The 25,239-nt window shown below is 46.0% G+C and overlaps 1 protein-coding gene and 1 long non-coding RNA gene across 2 annotated transcripts; one reads left to right on the top strand and one right to left on the bottom strand.

Moving 5' to 3' along the window:
* Positions 1–476: 476 nt before the first annotated feature.
* On the bottom strand, positions 477–17,161 carry LOC138987943 (uncharacterized). The gene is made up of 3 exons (XR_011464245.1): positions 17,025–17,161; positions 16,563–16,712; positions 477–1,326 (listed from the first exon to the last, which is right to left on the bottom strand). It is a non-coding gene; the product is annotated as an uncharacterized lncRNA (long non-coding RNA).
* Positions 17,162–20,922: 3,761 nt separating this feature from the next.
* ATP5MC2 (ATP synthase membrane subunit c locus 2) lies at positions 20,923–24,699 on the top strand. The gene is made up of 4 exons (XM_070370119.1): positions 20,923–20,960; positions 22,037–22,109; positions 22,616–22,815; positions 24,438–24,699. The coding sequence occupies exons 1-4, from the start codon at positions 20,923–20,925 to the stop codon at positions 24,550–24,552; spliced, it is 426 nt and encodes a 141-aa protein (XP_070226220.1). The 3' UTR covers positions 24,553–24,699.
* The last annotated feature ends 540 nt before the right edge of the window (positions 24,700–25,239 follow it).

The following is a 25,239-nucleotide window of genomic DNA, read 5'->3' as shown; positions in this document are numbered from 1 at the left end:
TCTAGCCCAGGGCACTCAGCCAGGAATTTCTGACTTTCTCTCTATATGGATAACCCTGGAAAGTTCTAAATGGTGTAGGCCAGGAAGTGAAGAGCCAGAGGAAGGAAGGGGTATTCCGCCTTTCTCAACCCAGGTCTGTGCAGATCTCCAAGCACCATTTGGACAAGACCCCCAGCTTCCATCAGTCAGGGGCAGGGAGAGCAGGCTGGAGAAAGCTGAGGCACATCATTGTCTGCGTTTGGCCTCTCACCCCATGATCTGCGTCCCAGGGAGGGTGAGGATTTGGCGTGAAGGGCAGAGTGGCGAGGGGATCTCTGGCCCCCGCCTCCCCCCACCCCCAACCCCAACTCAGGCTGCAGTCTCTCCTCGTTGTAGCAGAGCGAGAGCAAAGGGACGGGCAGTAAAGATGAGTGATGGCGCGGAGACAAGCAGAAATACACCATCATGAAAATGCTAATGACTCCTTGCTCTCTTTCTTTATGGTTGGAGTAATACAGACTTCAATCATAAAAACAATCTCCCAACATTTTAATGGGCTCCATCATGCCCGCACTTGTCGGTATATTTGAAGAATAAATCACCCTCCCCTCTCGGAATGAATTCGCTGTCAAACTCGGCTCCCTCGGAGAAAATGGATGGGGAGCGAGGATGGAGGTTTTTTTGGGGGGAGGTGGGGGAGTCCTCTCCCCCTCTAACTCCCTTCTAAACTGGGCTTTAGATCGTTGTGCGAGGCGCCTGGATCCTGAGAGGGAGGAAGGGGGCAATTGGGAATTTGGTGGAGCTGAGCCCGAAGGGAGGGTTTGAGGCAACAGGGGGCAGGGCCCGAGGGACTCCACACGGAGAGAAGCCGCTCCTTGGATGGACATGGAAGAGAGAAAGGATCAAGAACTGTCATAGCATTGGACGGAAGGGGAAAAATCTTGATACAGAACCGAGAGAAGGCAAAGAAAATGCAAAAAAGTATACAAATTCGCCTTATTTTTTGCGAATTGCTTTCCGACTGGGCCTCAGACAGAGGAGCTGAGGGAAAAGTTTGAGATATCTCTTTGGGGGAAGAACAGGGAGAGAAGGCAGAAAAAAAGCCCAGGAGTTCTGGCTCTGAGCTTGCAGGTTTCAGTGCAGTAAGCCACAGGTCCACGTAGCAGAGAAGGCGCTGAGAGTCCCCTGTCATTCTCATTTCCATACAGGTGGCCGTCAGCCAATGAAAACTTAGGATGCGCTCACCGCCAGCAGCCAATCCCAGTGAAGGATGAGCCGAACTGCCAGGCCTAGTTGCATCTTGATTGGTTGTGATGTTGCTAGGCAGAAATGAGGTCCCGGAGATGGCTGCGGGCAAGACCGGAGAGACAGGTGGATATGAGAATATCTGGAAACCTAGACTCTTGGATTGTCATTTTTCTTCCTGAGCTCCTTCATTCTTAAAGGATTAATGGGGTCAGGAGAATCACTCTTCCTTTTCTCCTCCACAGTGGGACAGAGCCAAATAGTTACCGTTTCCCCAAAACGCCTTCAGAGAAATCTGGCTGCCTCGAAGGTGTTCTAATCCAAAAAAAAAAAAAAAAAATCCCCGGAGGTATTCCAGCCTCATACTCAGTCTCCCCATTTAGGAAGTCCTTTCTGAGGCCTCCCTTCAAGCCTCCTGGCTGTAGTTTATGAACCATTTTCTCTAACATACTCAGGAAACGAGAAATCTTGTCCCACGTTCTTCTTTCACATCGCAAGACTCAAAGAGCAAGAGATTTCCCTGCAGAATGGCCCCTCCACAACCACCCAAGGATGCCCTGCAGACCGCGCCAAGGTCGAGGCGGCCATATAGTGGCTATATAGTGGCATTCTCAAACCCGTGGTTTCTGCATCTTCATTTGCATCTCATTTTCATCAGTGCCGTTCTTCCGCTACCCCCAAACTCACCCGCCTCTGCCCGGCCTCGGCCCCTCCTCCCCTCCACCCTACATCTGCAGTTCCCTCTCCGTGTGCCTGACTCGCCCCCTCCTCCTCACTCTACCCCCTCTCACCAGCCCGCTCGGCCCCACTCCGGTGTACCCCCGCCTGCAGCCTCCGCTGCAGGAGACCCGGCTCCGGAGCCTCCCGCGGCTCCTGAGTCACAGCATCCCGGGAGGCAGGAGGGGGCAGTGAGGGGAGCGGCGGGGGCCGCCACCGGGAACTGAGAACCCGCTGGTCTGAACTAGACCGTCCGCGAACAATATGCCACCATTTAAATCTGAACGCGCGCCAGCCGCCGATTGTGATGTTAATTCGGGGATGATTTAGGGGGGCGGGAAGGAGTTGGGGCTGGCCGCCTCTCTGTCAAAGTGCTGTCCGGGGGCTTAATATTTGTAATTGAAGCTGATGAGGACTCTGTCTCTGTTTCCACTGATAAAAAAAAAAAAAGCAGGGAGGGAAAAAGAGCAACTAAATTATGGGGCCGGGAGAAAAACATGATTAATCAAAGGTTTGAACTGTCGTCGTGTTCGAGGCCCAGTAAATCTCGCCCGGCCGGGGCCTATGGAGGCCGGAGGATAAATCTGAGCCGACCGGTGTTTGCCGCCCCTTTCTGTTTGCCTCTCGGTTAGCACGTCAATTAATTCGATAATTGGATTTGAAGAGATATCAGAAGATTATCGAGGGGGAGCTAGGAGGAGTGGATGTGGAGGAAGGGGCCCGGGGATGGCATGCAGGAGGCGAGAGAGCCGGAGAGATCGGTAATGGAGGGAGGCAGACAGCGGACCTGCCCAGAGAGCACCTCACCCAGCTCGCCACCAGGAGACCCCGGGAAAGGCAGCCCGGGTGTGCGTTCCCTCAGCCACGGTTCCCAGGCCCCCTCGCCGCGCACTGCTTCCTCCAAGAAACTTTCCTAATTTTCTCAGTACTGCCCTTGTGCCAACACTCTTTCCCAGTTCTGTCCTCCATTTGAAGCTGTGGGTGCCCTTGCGTGAACTCGTTTGTCATTGTATGTTATGCTGGTTTGTAAACAAAGTTCAAGTGTTCCCTCCTCTGGTTCATCCCATCTGACCCAGAGATCTGCCTCCCAGAAGGCGGGTACCAGGACTTCCCTTGGAATCCCTTTTAAATGATGACAGGATTTTAGTCCTCACCAAAATTTCTCTCCCACACTCACAGTTAGAATTATAACCTACAACCAAAGTTAACTTCTGCTTAAGGAAGACATCTTTACAAACCCATAACACACAGGAATACAGGAAAAACTGACAGAAGCAGATTCTTCAGAAATTAAGCCCTTCAGTAACCTCAGGTGGATCCCCAAAAGGGGTGCATTCATCTCCTAGAAGAAAAGTGATTCTCTCTTTCTCTGTGTTGCTTTTAGGCTTGGGTTTGGGTTTTGGGAGTGATCTTGATTTGGTATTTGGGAGCATGATAAGGTCAGAAGAGAAATGAAGTCTGCCATACATTCTGTGTGTGTTTGTGTGTGTGAGAGAGAGAGAGAAAGGGAGAGAAGGGGTGGGGTGGCCGGGGGAGAGATTGATTTCTCTTTAGTAGATGTTTGTCCCTGTTCTCTGTAGAATTGTATACAGAGATAGAGAAGGTTGGGAAAAATACAGGTGAACCATGCAAATGATTCTGGAAAACAACAAGAGGAAATTGGAGGCAGGGAAGGAAGTGAGGGCAGGGACATAAAAACCATCCTGCCAGGCTGCCTGGTATTAAAGAAGCTCTAGGAAAGGACACTAGTAGGCACCCCAGCCAGAGGCTACCCTGGTGAGAACAAAACACACAGCTACTCTTGATGCACAGACAAAATAGACTAAGCAGAGAGAGCTGAGTCAAATAGCAACATGAGGGGTACAGCAAGCCATTGGTATTTAAGCATACCAATTTAAAACACTGATGCCAGCTAAACAAGCACACTTGTTCAGATAATTATTATCCTTTGTCTGCATACAAGGAAGTAAAAATTCCAGCTATGAAGGGACAAAATGGAGGATTTGAGCAGCTTCAGTTTCTATGTGGAGGCTCCTCAGAGAAATCGACCTTTCAAATCCACTCTTGCCTACTCTTTCATGTTACTTGGTCTCAATCTCTTGCCTGTGTTGATCAATCTCCACACACAGAAATGAATCAGACCCACCACCTTCCTTTTGATTAGTGCTTGATTTTGGCTGTGTCCTCTGAATGGATTCATGATAACAAGCATCCTAATACTGGGAAATATTTTTACTTAACTAGGAGTTGAGGGATGGAGTCACAGGAAGAAATTGGGTTCAGGGGTCCTTCTGCAGCTCTATCAGCTGCAGCCATGAACCAAGACATTCAAGAAGTCATCAAGGTCTTCATATATAATGTCTCAAAAGGATGCTCCAGTTATGAATAACACAATATCATAAGCTGCATTTTACACTACAAGGAGATGAAAGATGAGATTTAGGGGATCACAACCAGATTTAGGCAATTAATATTGGTGGAGAAGCAGAGGACTTGAATTCAAAAGAGTAGGCTTTAAGATTGGTGATCAGAAGGGGCCGAAGACCAGAGACCTGAGATGATTTTTGCAGGTCACACAGCAAGCACACAGCAGGGCGGGCTGAAGAACTCAGCTCTCCACTCTCCCAATCATCGCCTGGACAGCACAGACTTCCTGGATTCAAGTTCTGTCTTTTCTTGCTTCCTACCTGTACCTGAGTTTCCTCTTCTGTAAAGTGGGATAATAATCATATTTACTTCATAGGGTTGTTGTTAGGATTTAAATAATTCATGTAAAGAAATCAGCAAAATATCTGGCACATAATCAATATTCAATAATAGCTGTTTTTTATTATGAAAAATGCACACAGTTCTCATAATTTACAACCTGAATGACCCAAATTGGCAAAAGGCATTCACCAATGCCTGTAAAATGCTTTGTGTTTTAATCACTAGGCCTTAAGGAAAGGAGTGAACACTGCCTTGAAAAGACAGTAGGCTCTCTGTTTTGATGCCTCTAGAGAGCACTTCTCCCCTCAAACCAGTCTCACACCTTTAAGTCTGTGAGAACTTGTTTCATATAAGAGGGATACACCTGGAACAGCTTGCAGGGTTGCTATCCAGTAATTTCATTCATTCATTCATTCATTGAATGCCTAGTCAAAAAGCAGCATGGTTCATCAATCCATCAAACCTCTATTGAGGAACCATTATGTGTTCAACACTTTTATAGGCAGTTATTAAACCATGAGTCCATTACTAGCTTCACTAGTGAAGAGGAAATATATATATTTCATTTTTGTATCCCCAGCACCTGAACCCCAGTTTAGGCACATGGTAACTCAATAAATGTATATTAAGTGAATATATAGACACTATGGGAAATGGAAGAGAAATAGAAATATAGTTCCTTCCCTTAATAAGCTTAAACTCTTGTTGGGGAGACAAGACTTGTGCACATAAAAGGATAAGTGAACAGGACTTCCCTGGCAATCCAGTGGTTAAGGCGCGAGCTCCCACTGCAGGGGGCACAGGTTCGATCCCTGGTTGAGGAACTAAGATCCCACATGCCACTCTGTCAAATAAATAAATTTTAAAAAATTAAAATAATTTTTAAACGATAGGAGAACAAGACTGAACATATTAAGACCATGAATAAATTCCAGGTGATATGACTAGGGGCTTTCCAGGTGGCATAGTGGTAAAGAATTCGCCTGCCAATGCAGGAGATGTAAGAGATGCTGGTTTGATCCCTGGGTCGGGAAGATCCCCTGGAGGAGGGCATGGCAACCCACTCCAGTATTCTTGCCTGGAGAATCCCATGGACAGAGGAGCCTGGTGGGCTATGGCCCATAGAGTCCAAAGAATCGACACAACTGGAGCGACCTAGTACAGCACAGACAGACTAGGAAGAGCTCAGAGGAAGTGGGGAGGGTCACACTTACCGTGGAGGGAGTGAGCCTGAAATACAGAGTGGAATCTGGAACGGCTGAGAAGCCGCGAAAGGGCATTCTAGCTGCAGGAGTAGAGAGAGTGACAGCATGTGGTAAGAATCTATACATGTTACACAACAACACAAGATCAACTTAATGAGAGGACCAGGCCATGTCTGAAAGATGGAAACCATCTGTGTTTTCAACCATGTTTCTCTGACCATTTTCCTGGTCTCCAAGACATTACGTTTGGATTTTCTATTCTTTTTCTATTCACACCTTCTTCCCCTGTCTTAACATGAAAACCAAGAATTGAAACAGTAACCAGCTGCTACTGTCAGCAAAACAAACAGATTGTAAAAGCAATTATGCTATTACCATTTCTCATTCATCTACACACAAGACAACTGACTCCCCCTTTCCCACACGGCCCCAGCCTGAGCTGGGATTACTGCTGCCTGGATTGTTACTGTTTCCTTTATAAACTCCTTTTTCCTGGAACCACTCCTCCCAGAAAAAACAAAAAAAGAATTTACCTAGAACAAACTTCATATTTTCCCCAGCCTCCATGATTAGTTTGAGGGAAAGCGGTGATGAATGGGAAGAAAACAATGTAAACTGGGGAGGTGAGGAGGGGAATATTAAATACCAAGTGCTCTGCATATATTCAGTTCAGTTCAGTCGCTCAGTTGTGTCCGACTCTTTGCGACCCCATGAATTGCAGCACTCCAGGCCTCCCTGTCCATCACCAACTCCTGGAGTTCACTCAAACTCACGTCCATTGAGTCGGTGATGCCATCCAGCCATCTCATCCTCTGTCGTCCCCTTCTCCTCCTGCCCCCAATCCCTCCCAGCATCAGGGTCTTTTCCAATGAGTCAACTCTTCGCATGAGGTGGCCAAAGTATTGGAGTTTCAGCCTTGGCATTAGTCCTTCAAAGGACACCCAAGACTGATACCCTTATTTAATTCTCACAATAACTCTGTGAGGTAGATATTACTATTGCCATTTTACATGGAAGGAAACAGGCTCAGAGAGTTTGCCCAGGTTCAAAGAAGAGTAAATAAACATGAGAATAGGGGTTTGAACCCAGTCTGTATGATTTCAGAGTCTATGCCCTTAGACCAGGCAAGAGGGACCTCTACCCTGGGTGACAGTTTTAGAGGGTCTCTTCCTCTTGCAGGGGGCAGATAACTTTAGGCCAAGGGGGTGTGCCTACCCAGAGCTCACGCCTGCCCACTCCTAGACCATGCTCCAGTGGCCAGACTATCCTGTCAATTTGCCCCAGGCTGACTTCCAGGACCTCTTCCTGGGGTTTGATTTCCTGAAAACACAGAAGGAGCTGCTGGGGAGCGCAGCACCAGCCTTGTTGGTGTGGAGTTTAGCGGTGAGGCTGACCCCAGCACGCACTTTGGTGTGAAGCCCCTCAGGTAGTGGGATGGAGTACGAAATGGAGAGAGAACCCGAGGGTCAGACTGGGGCTGGAAGAGTCCCAGGATTCTAAATATAAATCTTCCAACTGATATTGATATATTTGTCAAGATAAGAGGGTAGAACATGTTTTATTTAACAGTTTGTTAACTTTGATTTATAACTTGTACATATTTAGACATTTGGTATGTAGGCTATATTTTTTACCTTGCCCTGGGCCTCACAAGTATCAGGGGTTGGCCTGCTCATCTCACTCTAACCCTCTGACTCTTTTCCAATCAGAGAATGGCACCACTCAGTGACCCAGGCCAGAGAACTGGGCACTGTCTTCACCTCTCTCACCTCCTTCATCCCCCATAACAATCAATCACTGAGGCCCATTGGTTCTTCTTCCTAAACCTCTTGAGCTCTGCCCACTTTTCTCCATCCCAGCTATCACCTCAGAGCTCAGGCCACCACCATCTCCCACCTGGATTCTGACGACAGTCCCCTACAGCGCTCCCTGTCCCCTGTCCTGCCCCCTCTCATCCATTCTGCACACTAGACCTACAATGATTTTTCTAAAATGCAAATCTGAGCTCATTCTCTGGTTTAAATGGCTTCTGGCTGCTTTCTGGATAAAATCCAAACGGCTTGAGTTTGATGCTCAAGATCCTTCAGGATCTAGCCACTAACAACCAGTCTCTGCACTCTGTTGCACTCACAACTATTCATTCTGACCACGCTGAATTACTTGCCTTTGTGGAAGAGACCACTTATCCCTCTCTTCAAGCTTTGTCCTTACTGCTTTTTCTCTGTGGAACATCCTTCTCTTTCCAGGTCCTTTGAGTTTCTTGTAAATGTCACCTCATCTTGGAAGCCTCCCTTGACTACTAGTTCTCAGGACCGAAATATATGTCCTCCCTATGCATTCCCACAGCATCCAGCGCTTATCCATCTTAGAACACTGTCAAATTGTGTTGAAATTATTTGCCTTTTGCTTCCCTGTATTCCCTGATAGACTAAAGCTTTTTAAGGGCAAGGACTCTATCTGATTCACCATTCAATCATTCACAAAATTTCTATTGAGAGCCTATTAAGTGCCAGGCACTTTTCTAAATGCTGAGGATACAGTGGTGACAAGGTCTCTCAACTAGTGGAGCTTATCTTCTAGTGAAGAAAAAAGCAATAAAAATAAAACTATGGTAAGTGCTAAAAAGAAAAATGAAGGAGGATAATGAGATAAAGAAGGGAAGGTAGAGGAGTTTCCTGGTGGTCCAATGGTTAAGACTCTGAGCTTTCAATGAGCGGGCAGCCGGGCCCTGGAATCTCTGGACCCCTGAACCCGTCCAGGACCCATCTCTGGTCCTGGAATTCAGATATCACAAGCAACGTGGCCAGAAAGTTAAAAGGGGCCGGGGAGTGGCAGCTATTTAGATTGGGTGGTCAGAAAAGCACTCTCTAAGGAGGTGATATTTGAAATGAGACCTAGACGAAATGAGAGTGAGCATAATCTAGGAGAACGATCCAGGCGGAGGAAACAGCAAAGGTTCCGAGCAGAAACAAGTAAGTGTGGTGTGACTGAGGGTCAATAGGAGTCTAGTGTAGCTGAACAATGAATTTTTTTTCTATGAGAACTGGAAAACCATTGGGAAGTTTTAAGTTGCATGATCTGATCTACACTTCATTAGATCACTTTAGCTGCTTATTGGGTGGAGTAGACCATGGCAAGACCAGACTGGAAAAGGCAGAACAGCTAGAAGGCCATAGTAGTGGGTCCACCAGGATATGTCACTGGCTTGAACCCAGATAGATCTTGGAAGTGGTAACTGGTGAGCAAGTGTGGAATATATTCGTATTCTCAGAGTCTAGCATGACGTCTGGCTAGACATTCAATAAATATTTGATGAATGAATTAAGAATTAATTAATCCAACTAAATGAGGACTCTGAGCTGGAACTGAAATCATCCATCCTTTAAGCCTCTATTAAAATCCCAACCCTGCTAAAAACTGGAAGGAGATAACTGATACTGACAAAGAATCAGGACTAGGGAATCTATATTTGTTAATTCCTAAAAATCCACAGGAGATGACAAATAACCCAATAGGAAATGGGCAGAAGACATACATGAATAGGCATTTCACATAAGGAGAAGCATGAGTGGCCAATAAATATATGAAAAGATGCTCAACTTCACTAATAATAAGGCAAATATAATTAAGTATAAATTCAAATCACCATTTTATATCCAACAGATTGACTAAATAACCAAAATTGGTAAGGATAGGGTAGCAATCAAAACTTTTATATACTTTAGTAGGCATAAATATTGGAAAACAATTTGACATTATCCAGAGAGGTTAAAAAATTCATATGCTTCAACCCAGCAATTCATACATATGTACCCTGAAGAAACTCTTACGCATGTATACTAGGAGAAATGTTCTGAGCAGCATTGTTTGTAGTGGCAAACAGCTGAAAACAATCCTAAATATTCTTCAACAGGGAAATTAATTGACAAATTGGTGGGCTATGATGCAGCTGCTGCTGCTGCTGCTGCTGCTGCTGCTAAGTTGCTTCAGTCGTGTCCGACTCTGTGCAACCCCAGAGACAGCAGCCCACCAGGATCCCCATCCCTGGGATTCTCCAGGCAAGAACACTGGAGTGGGTTGCCATTTCCTTCTCCAATGCATGAAAGTGAAAAGTGAAAGTGAAGTCGCTCAGTCGTATCCGACTCTTAGCAACCCCATGGACTGCAGCCCACCAGGCTCCTCCGTCCATGGGATTTTCCAGGCAAGAGTACTGGAGTGGGGTGCCATTGCCTTCTCCAATGATACATCAATGAAAGTAAATAAACTATAGCTACCTACATCAGCTTCAATGAATCTTAGAAACATAATGTTGAATGAAAAGAGCAAGTAAAGAAGGATACAAATAATATTATATCACTTTTAGAACAGTAGGGGGAAAAGACCAAAATAAGCAATACGGTAAAAATCTGAGGAAAAATCTTGAAATGATAAATATAAAATTCAAGGATTACTTTACTATAGGAGAGATGCATGGGGGAGGGGGGCTCAGTGGTATTAGTAGGGTTTTTTTTTTCTTTTCCTAAACTGGGGGTCATTTAATGGATGTCTATTTTATTATTATGCTTCATAATTTATATTAAAGTCATCTCTGAGGAGGCAAGGATTTTTGTCTTATTTTATTCACATCTGTGTTTCCAGCACCTAGAACAGCACCTGGCACATAGTAGGATCTCCAAAAATATCTGTTGCATAAATTATACTCATTAATTGCATTCCTTTATGTAATTCAAATACTTTAAATTTTTTTAAAAGAAGGAAAAAAACTACTTTTTAATCATAGTGCCCCCTTGATCATTCTAAATGGAAATTATACTGCTTCAACTCCTATAACCCATATAAACCATTAAATTTTGCTGCAAGTTATAGTTATATATGTACATGTTTTTCCTACTGATTATAAACTTATGAAGACAAGGGACTGTGCTTTCTCCTTTTTTATTCCTAATCACAATACATGGTTCAGCACCTCACATACAGTAGATGCTCAGTTAATACTGGTCGAATACTTAAAGTCACAGGAGATGAGGGCAAAACAGGAAGAACAGATCTATGCTATTTATATTTAAAGCCAAAAAAGAATTCAATAATCAGCAAGTGTTTTCCTACAATGTGCAGTTAAGAAAACTGAAGTCCAGAGAGGTGAATTGATGTTTTTCAAAGTCACATAATTAAGAACAATCCCAAATTTAGGGCTTGCCTGGTGGCTCAGTGGTGAGGCATCCACCTGCCAATGCAGGAGACATGGGAGCAATCTCTAATCCAGGAAGATCCCACATGCCTTGGAGCAACTAAACCTGTGGGCCACAATTATTGAGCCTGTGCTCTAGATCCAGGGAACCGCAACCACTGAGCCCATGTTTACTATAGCCTGTGCTCTGCAACAAGAGAAGGCACTGCAACTGGAGAGTAGCTCCTGTTCTCTGCAACCAGAGAAAACTGCACAGCAATGAAGGCTCAGCACAGCCAAAAATAAATCAATTAATTAAATTATTTTTTTAAAGATATTCCCACATCTACATTCAGATCTCTAACTTTCAGTCTTAAGCTCTTACAATGTATCACAACGACCTTTTTTTTTTTCAATTGGAGTATAACCACTTTACAATATGTTAGTTTGTGCTGTTCAAGACAGTGAATCAGCTATATGTACATATAAATCCCCTCTCTCTTGGACCTTCCTCCCACCTTGCCCCTTTCCAGCCCTATAGGTCACCACAGAGCACTAAGCTGAGCTCCCTGCGCTATACATCGGCCCCCACTAGCTATCTACTTTACATAGGGTGGTATATATATGTCAATTATCACAATGACTTTCATTTTGTTTTGTCTCTGTGTGTGCTTTGGCTTGGGAGACAATAAATGGCAGGGACCAAATTTGTTCACATAAATACTTAATCATTGTTTCTATATAAATATGTAGGGCATGTATAAGTTCATCTTACAAATTCAAAAGAACTTAGGTTCTTCCCAGCAAAAACTTGTCCGGCCATCTCTCACCAAGCCTTCCACGATCCCTGTCTTGGAATCCTGGATACCCATGACACTTTTTCTTCTTCCATCTACTTTTTTTTTTCTCCAAGAGTAGGGAGGTTTACTGATGGCTTAATCCTGTTGTTCTGGGGAACTGATTTAGCAAGAGAAAATAGAAAAATCCATCAGTCAGTGCCTACCAGTCCCAAAAGCTTGAAATTAACAAACTCAAATAAATAGAGGAACATAGCACCCAAGAATAGTCCTTATTGGCAGTGTAAAGTTACCACTTCAGCTTTAGAAAACAGACTGCTTGTCAGAAAGAGAATCAGGAGAGTTAATATTGGATGGAATCTTACTGATCACCTACTTCTCCCCTTGATTTTTCCAAACGGGGACACTGAAACTTTGAGAGATAAAGTAACTTGCATAGCTACTCAGCTAGTTAGTAGCAGGGCTGGGACCAGATTCCTAGTCTCCTGCCTCCAAGACAACTGTTCTTCCCATGCCACGTGCTGGCAACATATGCATCTGACAAAATGCATCATAAAGTACCCTCCTCTTAAACCACCAGAAATGAAAACCAAATTATTCAAATCCATCCTCTTTGGCTTTTTTGTTTCTTTCATTTTTCTGTGTCTTAGTCTCTCTCTTTTTACCACTATTCTGTTTCCCTCTGTGAATCCCTCTCTCTGTTTGGGTTTCACATTGAACTGTAGCATGCCTGCATGACTCTCTTGATTTTTCTTCTCTAAGCTATTGTTTCCAGACCAAAGGCAAATATGCATAAGCCAGTCAAGACTCTTTCTTGGTGACCTTTGTGGAAAAAGAACTCTCAGAATTTCTACATGAAAGGTGCTGGACCTCCCTCCTAGCCTCTCCAGTCAATTAAAATGAGTCTCTGGCCCCGCTGAGGGTTGTTAACCAATCCTAAGAAAGAAAAGATCAATCTCATTTCACCGTCACCACTGTGCAGTGAGGTGGCTAACCAGTCAGAATCTGCCACTAACAGTCCTTAGAAAAACTGGCCAATCAGGCCAACCTTGTTACATGGTCTGGTAGGAAAAGAAAAGGATTGATTGGAAAGGATAGTTCTGGCTCCACACCCTTTCCTTTCTGGACCCTAGTTTTCCCTCAGTGAAGTGAAGGAAGAACCCTTTCCCAAGCCCTTGGTTAAGAAAATCCCTAGACCCTTAGCTAATGTTCTCTTGGATCATATTTTGCTGTCTTCAAATTCACCCCTCTGCACATACCTCCAACCACGTTTTATAGTCTCATGCCTCCGGATTTAATGTCTGGTTGCAAACCTGGTAGCAACAGCCCTGGGAATTCTCAGCCCTCCCCACAGATCCCCACCCACTTACCTGTCAAGTAACTCCTTTGTGTGATTTATGTAGGTAAATAAGTTCAGTAAGCCATAGTTTAGTTTCTTTCAGGAGCTATCGTTGCAAGACGCTTGCAATAAAGTCTCTAGGAAGCAGAGCAGAATTGAGCTGCCATGCTCCCAACTATAACACTACTACTGCTGCTGCTGCTGCTAAGTCGCTTCAGTTGTGTCCGACTCTGTGTGACCCCAGAGACAGCAGCCCACCAAGCTCCCCCATCCCTGGAGTGGGTTGTCATTTCCTTCTCCAATGCATGAAAGTGAAAAGTGAAAGTGAAGTCGCTCGGTCGAGTCCGACTCTTAGCAACGCCATGGACTGCAGCCTACCAGGCTCCTCCGTCCATGGGATTTTCCAGGCAAGAGTACTGGAATGGGTTGCCATTGTCTTCTCCAGATAACACTACTACTAACACCAAAAAAAAAAAAAACACCCAGTATTATTATATTACTAGAATTTATTGAACTGTTACTAAGTTCCAAGCTCCTTGCTAAAAGCTTCAGGTATCTCTGCAGTCAAGTCCAACTCTTTGCAACCCCATTGACTGTAGCCCTCCAGGTTGCTCTGTCCCTGGAATTTTCCCAGCAAGAATACTGGAGGGGGTTACCATTTCCTCCTCCAGGAGATGGTCCTGACCCAGGCATGGAAACTGCGTCTCCTGCATTGGCAGGTAGATTCTTTACCACTGCACCACCTGGGAAGCCCCAAAGCTTCATGTATATTATCCCAATATTTGCTGCTGAGCAAGCATTATTATCGGGCTTCTCAGGTGGCTCAGTGGTAAAGACATCCACCTACCAAGCAGGAGACTTGGGTTCGATTCCTGGGTCAGGAAGATCCCCTGGAGAAGGAAATGGCAACCCACTCCAGTATTCTTGCCTGGAGATATCCCGCAGAGTAGCCTGGCCGTCTACAGTCCATGAGGTCCCAAAAGGGTCAGATGAGACTTAGTGACTAAACGACTATGAAGAATTATTATCATTCCCAAATTACATAAAAGAAGATCGATATAGAGGGGTTAAACAGCTTGCCCAAGGTCACACAGCAATTTGGGAAGCCAGGTGTATGAATCCAGAGCCTACCACTGAATGGAGGTAAGGGAGAAATAAACATATCAGACACGGGCTCCTTCTCCAATTCTCCTTTGGATTGTTAGATATCTGAGAGGGGTCTAAATTTTCGCAACAAACAGCTGTAACAACTGGCTAGTGCTGGCAGCTCCTACGAGCTGTGGAAGTTTTGCCCTGAGGATGTGCAGCCGCGGGCTAAAAGGAATTCAGTGGGCGGGCTTGGGGTGTCTGGGGACCTCAGGAGATTTTTTTTTTTTTTTTTTTGCCAACTGCTTCCAGGCATGAGATATCTTAGCTCTCAGACCAAGGATTGAACCCCCACCTCCTGCATTGGGAGCTTGGAGTCCTTACCGCTGGACCGCCAGGGAAGTCCTCCAGGAGATATTCTTGTAGCCTATTTTCCCTTTCTCCTCTGAGCATCTTACCCTGTGTCTGGCACCGCTTGGTAGACCTGTTGAGTGATTCCCAAGGATACCAGTTCCATTTCTCACCTACCCACAACCTCACCCTGAGTCAACAACTGGAACTGGAGAGAGATCTGGGCATTTCAGGGGAACCAGTGAGAATCTTCATTCTCGAGCTGGAATCTTAGATTTAGGAAAGGCGGGAAGTCTCCCACTCTTCTCCTCCTCGCCCGCTTCTCCGATTTCTCCCTACTCCTTCCCCTCCCTTTCAGAAGCTCAGGGCCATAAAAATGCAGATGGAGGATCGGTGTGAAATAACGGGCCCATATAAATCCCTCTGCCGCCCGCCTGCAAGATGGATTGGCCGCATTGAAATTCCTCCGCGAGGATAATTAAACTCGGGGCCTCATCCGGGCAAAATTACATTCCTGTAATGGCGTCGCTCGGGGTCCCGGGAAATTGCTCCGTGGGCTTTCAGCGGCGGTTTTTATCGCCGGCCGGGGTGTGCCTGGCTGCGGCTCGCCTCTCCTCCGGGACCGTAAAGCTGCTGCCGTGATTTATCCTCCCCTTCTCCCAAATCCGATTAAATGGAGGAGCTCGGGGCCGGGGCGCCGCGGGGCCCGGGAGCCGGGAGGGGGCGGCGGGAAGGACGGGGCCAAGGAGGGGAGGACAAACGGCCCCTCAGAGGGTGGCGGATTTGGCTTTATTTACAGCCGCGGCCTTCTTTTTATTTTTTATGGGGGTTTGGTGAGCTTTCCCCGTGTTTCTTGTGCTGCGTTCAAGACGATGCCCCTGGACGGCCGAGGTTTGGACGTGAGGGGAAGTGGGTAGGCCTTGTGGACCTCCCTCCAGAGGAACAGGTCAGACCTACCTGGGACATAAAGCAGCCTAGAAGAAGAGGCGAGGGCCAAGAGGCCCCCTACTTTCTCCCATCGAGGAAAGGACGAGCAAGAGGTCAAGGGGAAGAAGCTGAGGGGCCTCCATAAGAGCACCTCCTAGGGGTGGGGGACTGCTTATCTCAACTCGTGTAGATGAAGCCTGAGCAGAGGCCCTGGCATGCCTGGGGTGACCTCCCAACCTCACTGCTGGTCACTGATGCCCTCTATTCCTCGACTGTCTCGGGCCTCAGGGAAGAATGCTTAGGGTCAGGGCTCTCGAGCCCTAATCATCTTTAGCCCCTATCTTCTGGTCCCTGATGCTGATTTTCTCATAGTTGATCACTGGAATAAGGAGAGGGAAATAAAGGTGAAGCCACTAGAGGCAGCCGGGCTTTTTCCTGACTATCCACCTATTGAATAAGTTTTGCCATCCGTAAAGCCTGGGTGATGGCAACAGGCGTCGGGATTCCTGTGACCTCATCTTCCTCCTGCTAGATTTTGGACATTGAACCCCATCTCGATTGTAAGCCATTTAACACTGAAATTCTGGACAGTTGGGTCTTCTTCCCACCCCGCAGTGTGACCGCGCATGCTTGGAAAAGAGACACAAATCCAAGATCCCAGCCGCTGTGCAGAGCAAACCGCAGGCCACGTTACGGATCGGCTTACACTGCGGAGTGCCCTCATTTCTCAGGCTCTGCCTGCAGTTTCTCCTCTCAAACGCCAGGTGGAGTGACCGGCCGGCTACCGCCACGGAGCTGGCAGGCGGCGCTGTGGTGCCTGGGCCCACCCTCAAGTTTGCAATCTCTCTAGCCTTGGCGGAGCGACTCTTTGGTCCGGGCCGCGCCTGCGCTGAGCCTTCCTTTTCCTATTCCCGCCCCCTCCCCGCCCCTCTCTGTCTTCTCTGCACTGGGAGCAGGTAAGGCCTTGGGCCCTCGCGCCCGGGTTGCGCCGCGCACGCGCGCCGGGCGCCCACCTCGCGTGGATGGTCTGAGGCCCTTACCTCGCGTGCTCCCACCTGGGTCCTCACGTCCTCCCTTGCCCCCGTATCCCCGCGCGTTAGGGCTGCCCCTTCCGCCTGCCGGTGACCTCCAGCCGCGCGGGCCTGGCGCCATCTTTGATGTCTCGTGGGTTGGGGGAGGGCGCCTTGGAGCTGTCGAAAGTCAAATCCCAGAGTGCTCATTTCACCTGTCGCTTGCAAACGCTTTTTTCTCACCCTTTTGCCCTTTCAGAGCTGTCCCAACCCCCAGACTCTCCCCTCCTATCTCTGCTTTCTCTTCTCATCCTGACTCGTGCCTGCCTTATCCTGAAACCTCCAGACTTCTGGCCCCAGGATCTCAAGTGTCGAGCAGTGGAGTTTGGTGGGTCGTCTAAAGCCACCAGTCCCTCTAGGCAGCAGCCCTCGATTTAAAAAATAAACCATGAAAGTGGTAGAAATGAACAGCACAGCCAAAGCACCCCCTACCTTCAGGCTGTGGACTGGGAGAGAGCCATATCAGAAAAGAGGGAGGTTTCTTTGGTACCGCGGATTGTCTCCCAGTGGCGTTCTCTTCCTTCCACTGCGGTGAAGCGGGAAAAACACAAGTCGTGGCCTGTGTGAGGTTTTCTTCAGAGGCAACAGGCCTATAAAGCGGAGGGGCCAGCATGGGGTGCTACCCACCTGCCAGCTTTCCTGTCAAGGGGTTTACTGAGAGTCCCCAGACTCTGCCCTCAAGAGGAAAAGAAGGTTAAGGAAAGGGAACGATTAAGTAGCAGCCCTGTAACTCCCTGGCTGACCTCCATTGAGGAAGAAACCCATGAACCTGGGTAGTGCTGTTCCCCAAGGTGATATTGGTGAACAAGTGCAGACTTGGCCAAGTTTAGGTGGCCAGCAGAGGGATCACCGCTTCCTGCAGGCTTCCTTTAGTTCTGCATCAGGCTCTTTCCATATGTTATTTTCATTTCATTCCTCTAAGAACTATATTTTTTAAATGATGATACTGAGGTTTTGTTGCCTTGGGGGAAAAACAGTCTTTTTTTAAAGCTTAAAAGAAATTTTAGATTTTTGACCTAAGAAAACCTGAATAGCCTGGCAGCAAAATTGGGTTAGTGTTACATATGGGCAGAAATCAGAGTTCTGGAAAGGACAAGAGTTGAAGACATCCATTAATGTAAAAGTAACATTCTGGAATCGGAAGTTAATCTGGGAAAGTATTAGTCCACTTCATTCAAGGAAGTGTCGTTTAACAGGCCTAAGTAATCATTGAGTATTTCAACCTGTACCATATTAGAAAGCATTAAGAGTGCTGCTGCTGCTAAGTCGCTTCAGTCGTGTCTGACTCTGTGCGACCCCAGAGACGGCAGCCCACCAGGCTCCCCGTCCTGGGATTCTCCAGGCAAGAACACTGGAGTGGGTTGCCATTTCCTTCCCCAGTGCATGAAAGGGAAAAGTGAAAGTGAAGTCGCTCAATCGCTCAGTCGGGTCCAACTCTTAGCGACCCCATGGACTGCAGCCTACCAGGCTCCTCCGTCCATGGGATTTTCCAGGCAAGAGTACTGGAGTGGGGTGCCATTGCCTTCTCTGCATTAAGAGTGAGAAGAGTTCAAATTCTGATTCTACCACTGCCATAGTTTTAAAACTGTTTTTTAAGACCACGCTCTTCCATGTACCTAAGAATCATTTGGGAAGCTTCATTGAAATACAGAACGTTATTATTTAGTTGCTAAGTCGTGTCCCACTCTTTTGTGACCCTGTGGATTGTAGCCAGCCAGGCTCCTCTGTCCATGAGATTTCCCAGGCAAGAGTACTGGAGTGGGTTGCCATTTCCTTCTCTAGGAATTGAACCTTAGTGTCCTGCACTGGCAGGCGGATTCTTTATTCCTGAGCCACGAGGGAACCCCGAAATAGAGTACTTGGGCTTTATTCCCAGAGATCTTGACCCAAAAAGTCTTAAGGTGAGACCCAAGAATTTGCATTTTTTGTTTTTTCTTTTTGTTTGTTTTTTGGCCACAGCTCATGGTCAAGGGATCTTTGTTCTCTGACCAGGGATCCCTGCAGTAGAAGTGCAGATTCTTAACCACTGGACTGTGAGGGAAGTCCCACATTTTTAACACATACACAGCCCCTACCCTCCTGTAACTAGTTCAAGTGGGACACCAGCTGTACTTGGAAAGACCCTGCCTGGAGATCTTTAACTCACCCACTCTTCTCTCAGTTCTACCAACATAGGTAGCTCCAGGGTGTTAGCATTGTTTAAGCTCTTTTTTTTTTTTTTAAGTCTTTATTTGTTACAACATTGCTTCTGTTTTACCTTTTGGGGTTTTTTTTGCCCTGAGCACGAGGGATCTTAGCTCCCCGACTAGGGATAGAACCCGAACCCCCTGCACGGAAGTCTTAACCCCTGTTTAAGGTCTTGAGGATACAAAATTGAATACCCCTTAAAACAGTGGTGGAAATGAATACTTTAACAGTCATTGCTAATTAGAGTAATGACAGAGTCTCTCCTTGATCTGCCTTATCTAGTTAATTAACATAGGAGATAAATATTTTGACAAATGCTTCCTCAGTCTGTCAGTTTAGTCGCTTAGTTGTGCCTCTGCATCCCCATGGATTTCAGCACACCAGGCTTCTCTGTCCATCACCAGCTCCTGGAGCTTATGGAAACTCATGTTCATCGAGTCAGTGATGCCATCCAACCATCTCATCCTCTGTCGTCCCTTTCTCCTGCCTTCAGTCTTTCCCAGCGTCAGGGTCTTTTCAAATGAGTCATCTCTTTGCATCAGGTGGCCAAGGTATTGGAGTTTTAGCTTCAGCATCAGTCCCTCCAATGAATATTCAGGACTGATCTCCTTTAGGATGGATTGGTTGGATCTCCTTGCAGTCCAAGGGACTCTCAAGAGTCTTCTCCAGCACCACAGTTCAAAAGCATCAATTTTTCAGCACTCAGCTTTCTTTATATTCCAACTCTCACATCCATACATGACTACTGGAAAAACCATAGCTTTGACTAGATGGACATTTGTGGGCAAAGTAATGTCTCTGCTTTTTAATACACTGTCTAGGTTGGTCATAACTTTTCTTCCAAGGAGCAGGCATCTTTTAATTTCATGGCTGCAGTCACCATCTGCAGTGATTTTGGAGCCCAAAAATAAAGTTTGTCACTGTTTCCATTGTTTCCCCATCTATTTGCCATGAAGTGATGGGACCAGATGCCATGATCTTAGTTTTCTGAATGTTGAGTTTTAAGCCAACTTTTTCACTCTCCTCTTTCACTTTCATCAAGAGGGTCTTTAGTTCTTCGCTTTATGCCATAAGGGTGGTGTCATCTGCATATCTGAGGTTATTGATATTTCTCCCAGCAATCTTGATTCCAGCTTATGCTTCATCCAGCCCAGCATTTCTCATCATGTACTCTGCATATAAGTTAAATAAGTAGGGTGACAGTATACAGCCTTGATGAACTCCTTTCCCGATTTGGAACCAATCTGTTGTTCCATGTCCAGTTCTAACTTGCTTCTTGACCTGCATACAGATTTCTCAGGAGGAAGGTGAGGTGGTCTGGTATTCCCATCTCTTTAAGAATTTTCCATAGTTTGTTGTGATCCACATGGTCAAAGGCTTTAGCGTAGTCAGTAAAGCAGCAGTAGATGTTTTTCTGGAACTGTCTTGCTTTTTCGATGATCCAGCAATTGATCCTCTGCCTTTTCTAAATCCAGCTTGAACATCTTTAACAAATCTTTTGACGTGTTTTGACAAATGCTTCCTGGTAATTCAATAAGAGGATTGTTAGAGACCGTTTCAGAGCCTTCACCTTCCGCACGTATCTTCCAAGAGTCTTTTTTATTTTTTTTGACTTGTGCCGTATGGCTTACGGGATCTTAGTTCCCCAGTCAGGGATGGAACCCATTCCCCCTACAGTTGAAGCTCAAAGTCCTAACTACTGGACTGCCAGGGAATTACCCTGAGGGTCTTAAAGGGCAACATTTTGAGATCCAGGAAATGAAGGCTTGAGAAGAGTTCCTTTTCAGTAAGAGACTGGGGGGGGAAACTTGGGCAAAAGATGCTGGGAAAATTCGTCTATAACCCCACCTCATGAGGCTATGGAAAGAGATAACATGTCTTAAAGCTGGGACCAAGTGGCTTCTTGTTCAAACCAAGAGAAGTCACTTGATTATAAGGAAAGCTTAAAAGCTGTGTGGAGGAAATCCTGACTTCAGGGTTCTCATTCCATCTCTAAGACTTGAGGTCAGTCACTGCTTTCTGGGCCATTTAAGTTTTCCAGAGCACTTGCTAATACAGCGGTCTTTTGATGAGCAAGAAAAAACATTTACACTGCTGCTTCTGTAATTGCAGCTTTCCTGCCGTAGCCCTTCATCCCCTGAAAATGTACACTTGCGCCAAGTTCGTCTCCACCCCTCCTTGGTGAGTACCCACCTTTCCCAAGAAAGTTTTTAAGGAGAGGTGTTTTGTCTTTTCCTTCTCAGACCTTATGCGTCACAGTTGGGCCCTTTGCTTTGCTAGCCTGACAAGAGAGTGAATACTTCCTAGGCGTTACTTGCCTTGTGTCCCATGAAGGCCAGTTGATTTTTCTCATGCAGTCATAATAGAAGAGCATAAATGAGCATCTAGGCTAAGACAGGTTATTCCTATCCAGAAACACTGTGTCCTTGTAAACTGGAGCCCCACTAGAAATGGTAAACATGAAATAAATAGCCTAAGTCAGACTGAGTATGCACTGTGTACAGGATCTTGTCCTGAGTGTCAGAGAGCTGTAGCTAGGAGTTCCTCTGGAAGCTTAAATTTGGGTGGGAAGCTAAAATACACATAGGAAAAATATTTGATTCAAAAGCAACAAGATGGAAGAAATGGAAGAGTATTAGATAGTGGAGGCAATCGGTTCATTCACTCGTAAGTGAAAAGGAGTGATGCTGTTAGTTGGTATTATTTATTGAGCACTTGCTATGCCTGGCATTAAGTCTACCAGTTGATGTACATAATCTTATTTACTCCTCCAGTCAACCCTGAGATATGTTATTCCCATTTGATAGATGAGAAAGCAGGCTTAAAAAGATTTACATGACTTGTCCTAAGATCACACAACTCAGATAGAGCTAGGATTTGAATCTAGTTATATATGACTAAAGCCCTGGCTGTTAACCACCATGTTGTCTATTTTGGAGACGCTGGCTTGGAGTTAGAAAAGGGCTTCCAGGAGGGGGTACATTTTCAGCATAGGTCTTCATGTCTGTTTTCCAGAACAGTGTGTTCAGGGAAAGATGTTCCAGTCATTCACTTCCTTCTAATGAGCTGGCCATTACCAGTATATGTGTAGATTTCTTATTGAGTGAAGTAAATACTTTAAATGAATGATTCCAGATTCTTTTTTGAGGTTCCAATTTAAGTTCTAGTGAATAAATGGGGTATCTCAGTAATAATTTGCAGTAGTTCTAAAACTCTCCACAGCGTTTCTTGACCTTGTATTTTTCCGGCTAGATCAGGAGAACCTCTACAGTATTGAGCCGATCACTGTCTGCAGTGGTGGTAAGACAACCGGAAACACTGACGGATGAGGTACCTTATGAGTAGAACTGGACCTGTGGGGAGGGGTGAGGGTGGGATGGGGTGGGGAGGGGAGGGTTACTGACAGAACCAGTAGGAGGAGTGCTGAGGACTCATGATACCATATACCATGTGATATATTCCCTGATGTTCCAACTTTTGCCACTGGCAGCACATGCCCCTGTGTGCTGCTTATAACTCCCATTTTACTTGATCTAGTGCGCGGACTTGAGTTGGGAGCATGTAGCCCAGGAAGATGGTCTCCTCAAGGTATCAGGGACAGGCTAGGGCTGTAGTCTTCCATTTCTAGACTGTACCTGAGTCATGAAGATATTTGACATCCACCTCTTGCATTTAAGCGTTCTGCTTGGCAGTAGAGTTTTCTGGGGAGTTAAAAGATTTTTTGTGTGGAGGAGAAACGATGGGATTTGATAGCATAAAGGGATTAAGTGGTACAGAAGTTTTCCAAAGCAAAAAAAGCGTTTCCTAAAAACTTGCTATCTGCTGCTTCTTCACAGAGCCACAGCAGCTTGGCAGTAGTTCCCCGTCCCCTGACCACCTCACTTACTCCTAGCCGCAGCTTCCAAACCAGTGCCATTTCAAGGGACATTGACACAGCAGCCAAGTTCATTGGAGCTGGGGCTGCCACAGTAGGGGTGGCTGGCTCTGGAGCTGGAATTGGGACCGTGTTTGGGAGTCTCATCATTGGTTATGCCAGGTAAGATGGGCCCTCCATTGGCTCTCTAATGTGCTTCCACCGGTCTGGGCAGAAATATTTGGGGTTCTGGAGCTGCAGTATCCTATACAGTAGCCACTAACCACGTAGTGCTATTCAAATGTGAGTTTTAACTAAAAGTACACTGACTTAAGTATACTTTGTATACTTTCAGTGTAGCTCAGTAGCCACATGTGACTCGTGGCTACCATTTTGGAAAGTTCTATTGGACAGCTTTGGTTTAGAGTAGGAGTTAGCAAACTAAGGCAGGAGGTCTGTATTGGGCCAGCCTGGTTTTGTATAGCTGAACTAAGAAGGGTTTTATATTTTTAAAGGGTCATGAAAATAAAAAAGGTAACAGGTTGTATGTGACCCACAGAGACTAAAATATTTGCTGTCTAGCCCTTTACAGAAAGTTTGCCATGTCCACCCCCCAGTCTAAAGCCTCAGTCAGCATAGTAGCTTCGCTGCTGTTTTTCCCCATCCCCGGGAATTCCCTCATCACTCCTGGGAAAACTGCTTCTGCATCCAGCCCCAGTGCTCCCTGACACTTGAGACTATTTGGTCCCCAACAACTCTGGGCAACTCAGTGTTAGAGCTAAATTAATCCTTTAGAGACCTGCAAGTTCTCTCAGTGCCTTTGGGGAAATAAGTTTATTTCTTAGGATTTGTATGAAATAAGAAACTTCTATGTTCACAATTCTATTAAAAGCTAGTGTTGCTTTACCTTATCCATCAAGTCTTCCGGAGGCGACAGTAAGGGAAATAGAAATTATATATTGATTTTCAGAATTAGGGAGGGATTGGGGGCAGGAGGAGAAGGGGACAACAGAGGATGAGATGGCTGGATGGCATCACTGACTCGATGGACGTGAGTCTGAGTGAACTCCGGGAGTTGGTGATGGACAGGGAGGCCTGGCGTGCTGCGATTCATGGGGTCGCAAAGAGTCGGACACGACTGAGCGACTGATCTGATCTGATCTGATCTGATCTATCCCATTTTGACTCATATTGTCTAAATGTGTGCCCCCCCTCCCCAAGGCGGTTTGTAGCCCAAAATCTTTTGACTATTTTGAAATAAGAGAAGTTATTTGTCCCTCTGATGTCCTTGTCCACTAGAATAGTGTTTCTCTAATTGTGTTACACAAGCCCTAGGGTTCTGAGGGTACACCCCAGAGACTTCTAGAGAATGAAGGGGAGACCAAACAAGACTTCCAACTCCGCCACTCCATTACACTTTAGCAGTTACACGTTTTGTATTATGGGGTTCTACTGCTTAAAGTTTGGAAACGCTGCTCTGATAGACCCTGCCACCCAGAGACGTCTTCCATCCTGGTTGAGCCCTGGATAGTTAAGTGTCCAGACCCAGGGAAGATGTGGTGATACAGTAGAGGAGGTAATGTTTGTACCTGGGCTGTGTTGGAGAATTTTGGATTGTCCCCTCCCCCCTTCATCTCTGTAGAGACCTTAATGTGTCGGAGCAAGAAATGGGGCATAATGGTATCACCCTGAGAGACTCGTTACTGAAATGTCAGCCTGAGATGGATTCTCCCTGAGCCCTCCTTTAATGTTTGTCTTTTTCTTTATATGGACTAGAAATTCAGTCTTTTCTCTTCCCCTCCCAGGAACCCTTCTCTGAAGCAGCAGCTCTTCTCCTACGCCATTCTGGGCTTTGCCCTCTCGGAGGCCATGGGGCTCTTTTGCCTGATGGTGGCCTTTCTCATCCTCTTCGCCATGTGAAGGAGCTGTTTCCACCTCCCATAGTTCTTCTCCCGTGTCTCATCTGCCCTGTATGTTTCTTTTCCTGTACCTCCCCAGGCAACCTGGGGAAAGTGGTTGGCTCAGGGCTTGACAGAAGGAAGACAAATAAATATTGTATTAATAAGATGTTTCTTGAGTCTCCTGTGTATATTTCTTTTCCACAATTGGCTGAATGCCTTGGTGAAAGTATAAGGCCAGAGGTTAGTGATGGTTTTAAACTCAATGTGGATCTGGGCTCACTTATTTTTCATTCTCTATGTTGGGAAAGCTTTATTCAAATCAGTGCTCTTTTTTAATAATTTTCACTTGGGATGGCCTATTACCATGGAGAATTGGGACAGAAGCAACATACAGAGCTGGTGTAAAATTTTGACTAAAGTGGCTGTCTGTTGCCACTGCCACTGCCCTGGCTGATGCCCTTATTGCCACCCACTGGTCTATTGCAATAACCTCTTAATTGGCCTTCTGCCTGCCGTCTCTACCCTCTGGCATTTACTTCTGCCCACCACTGCCAGGTTAATCTGTAAATGCAGGACTGGTTCTGCCATTGACCAATTCAAAAATAGTCTGATTCAACTTTTCTCAGCTTTATGTCTTATTCCCGTTACACTCTACCCAAAGTGGACTGTTAGTCATTTTTCACTTTCCTGCTTTCCTGTCCTTACA

Source organism: Bos mutus, chromosome 5, assembly GCF_027580195.1.
Source record: "Bos mutus isolate GX-2022 chromosome 5, NWIPB_WYAK_1.1, whole genome shotgun sequence".
Taxonomy (NCBI): Eukaryota; Metazoa; Chordata; class Mammalia; order Artiodactyla; family Bovidae; genus Bos; species Bos mutus.
Note: the sequence above shows the minus strand (reverse complement) of the source record. Positions and strands in the feature narration are given on the sequence as shown.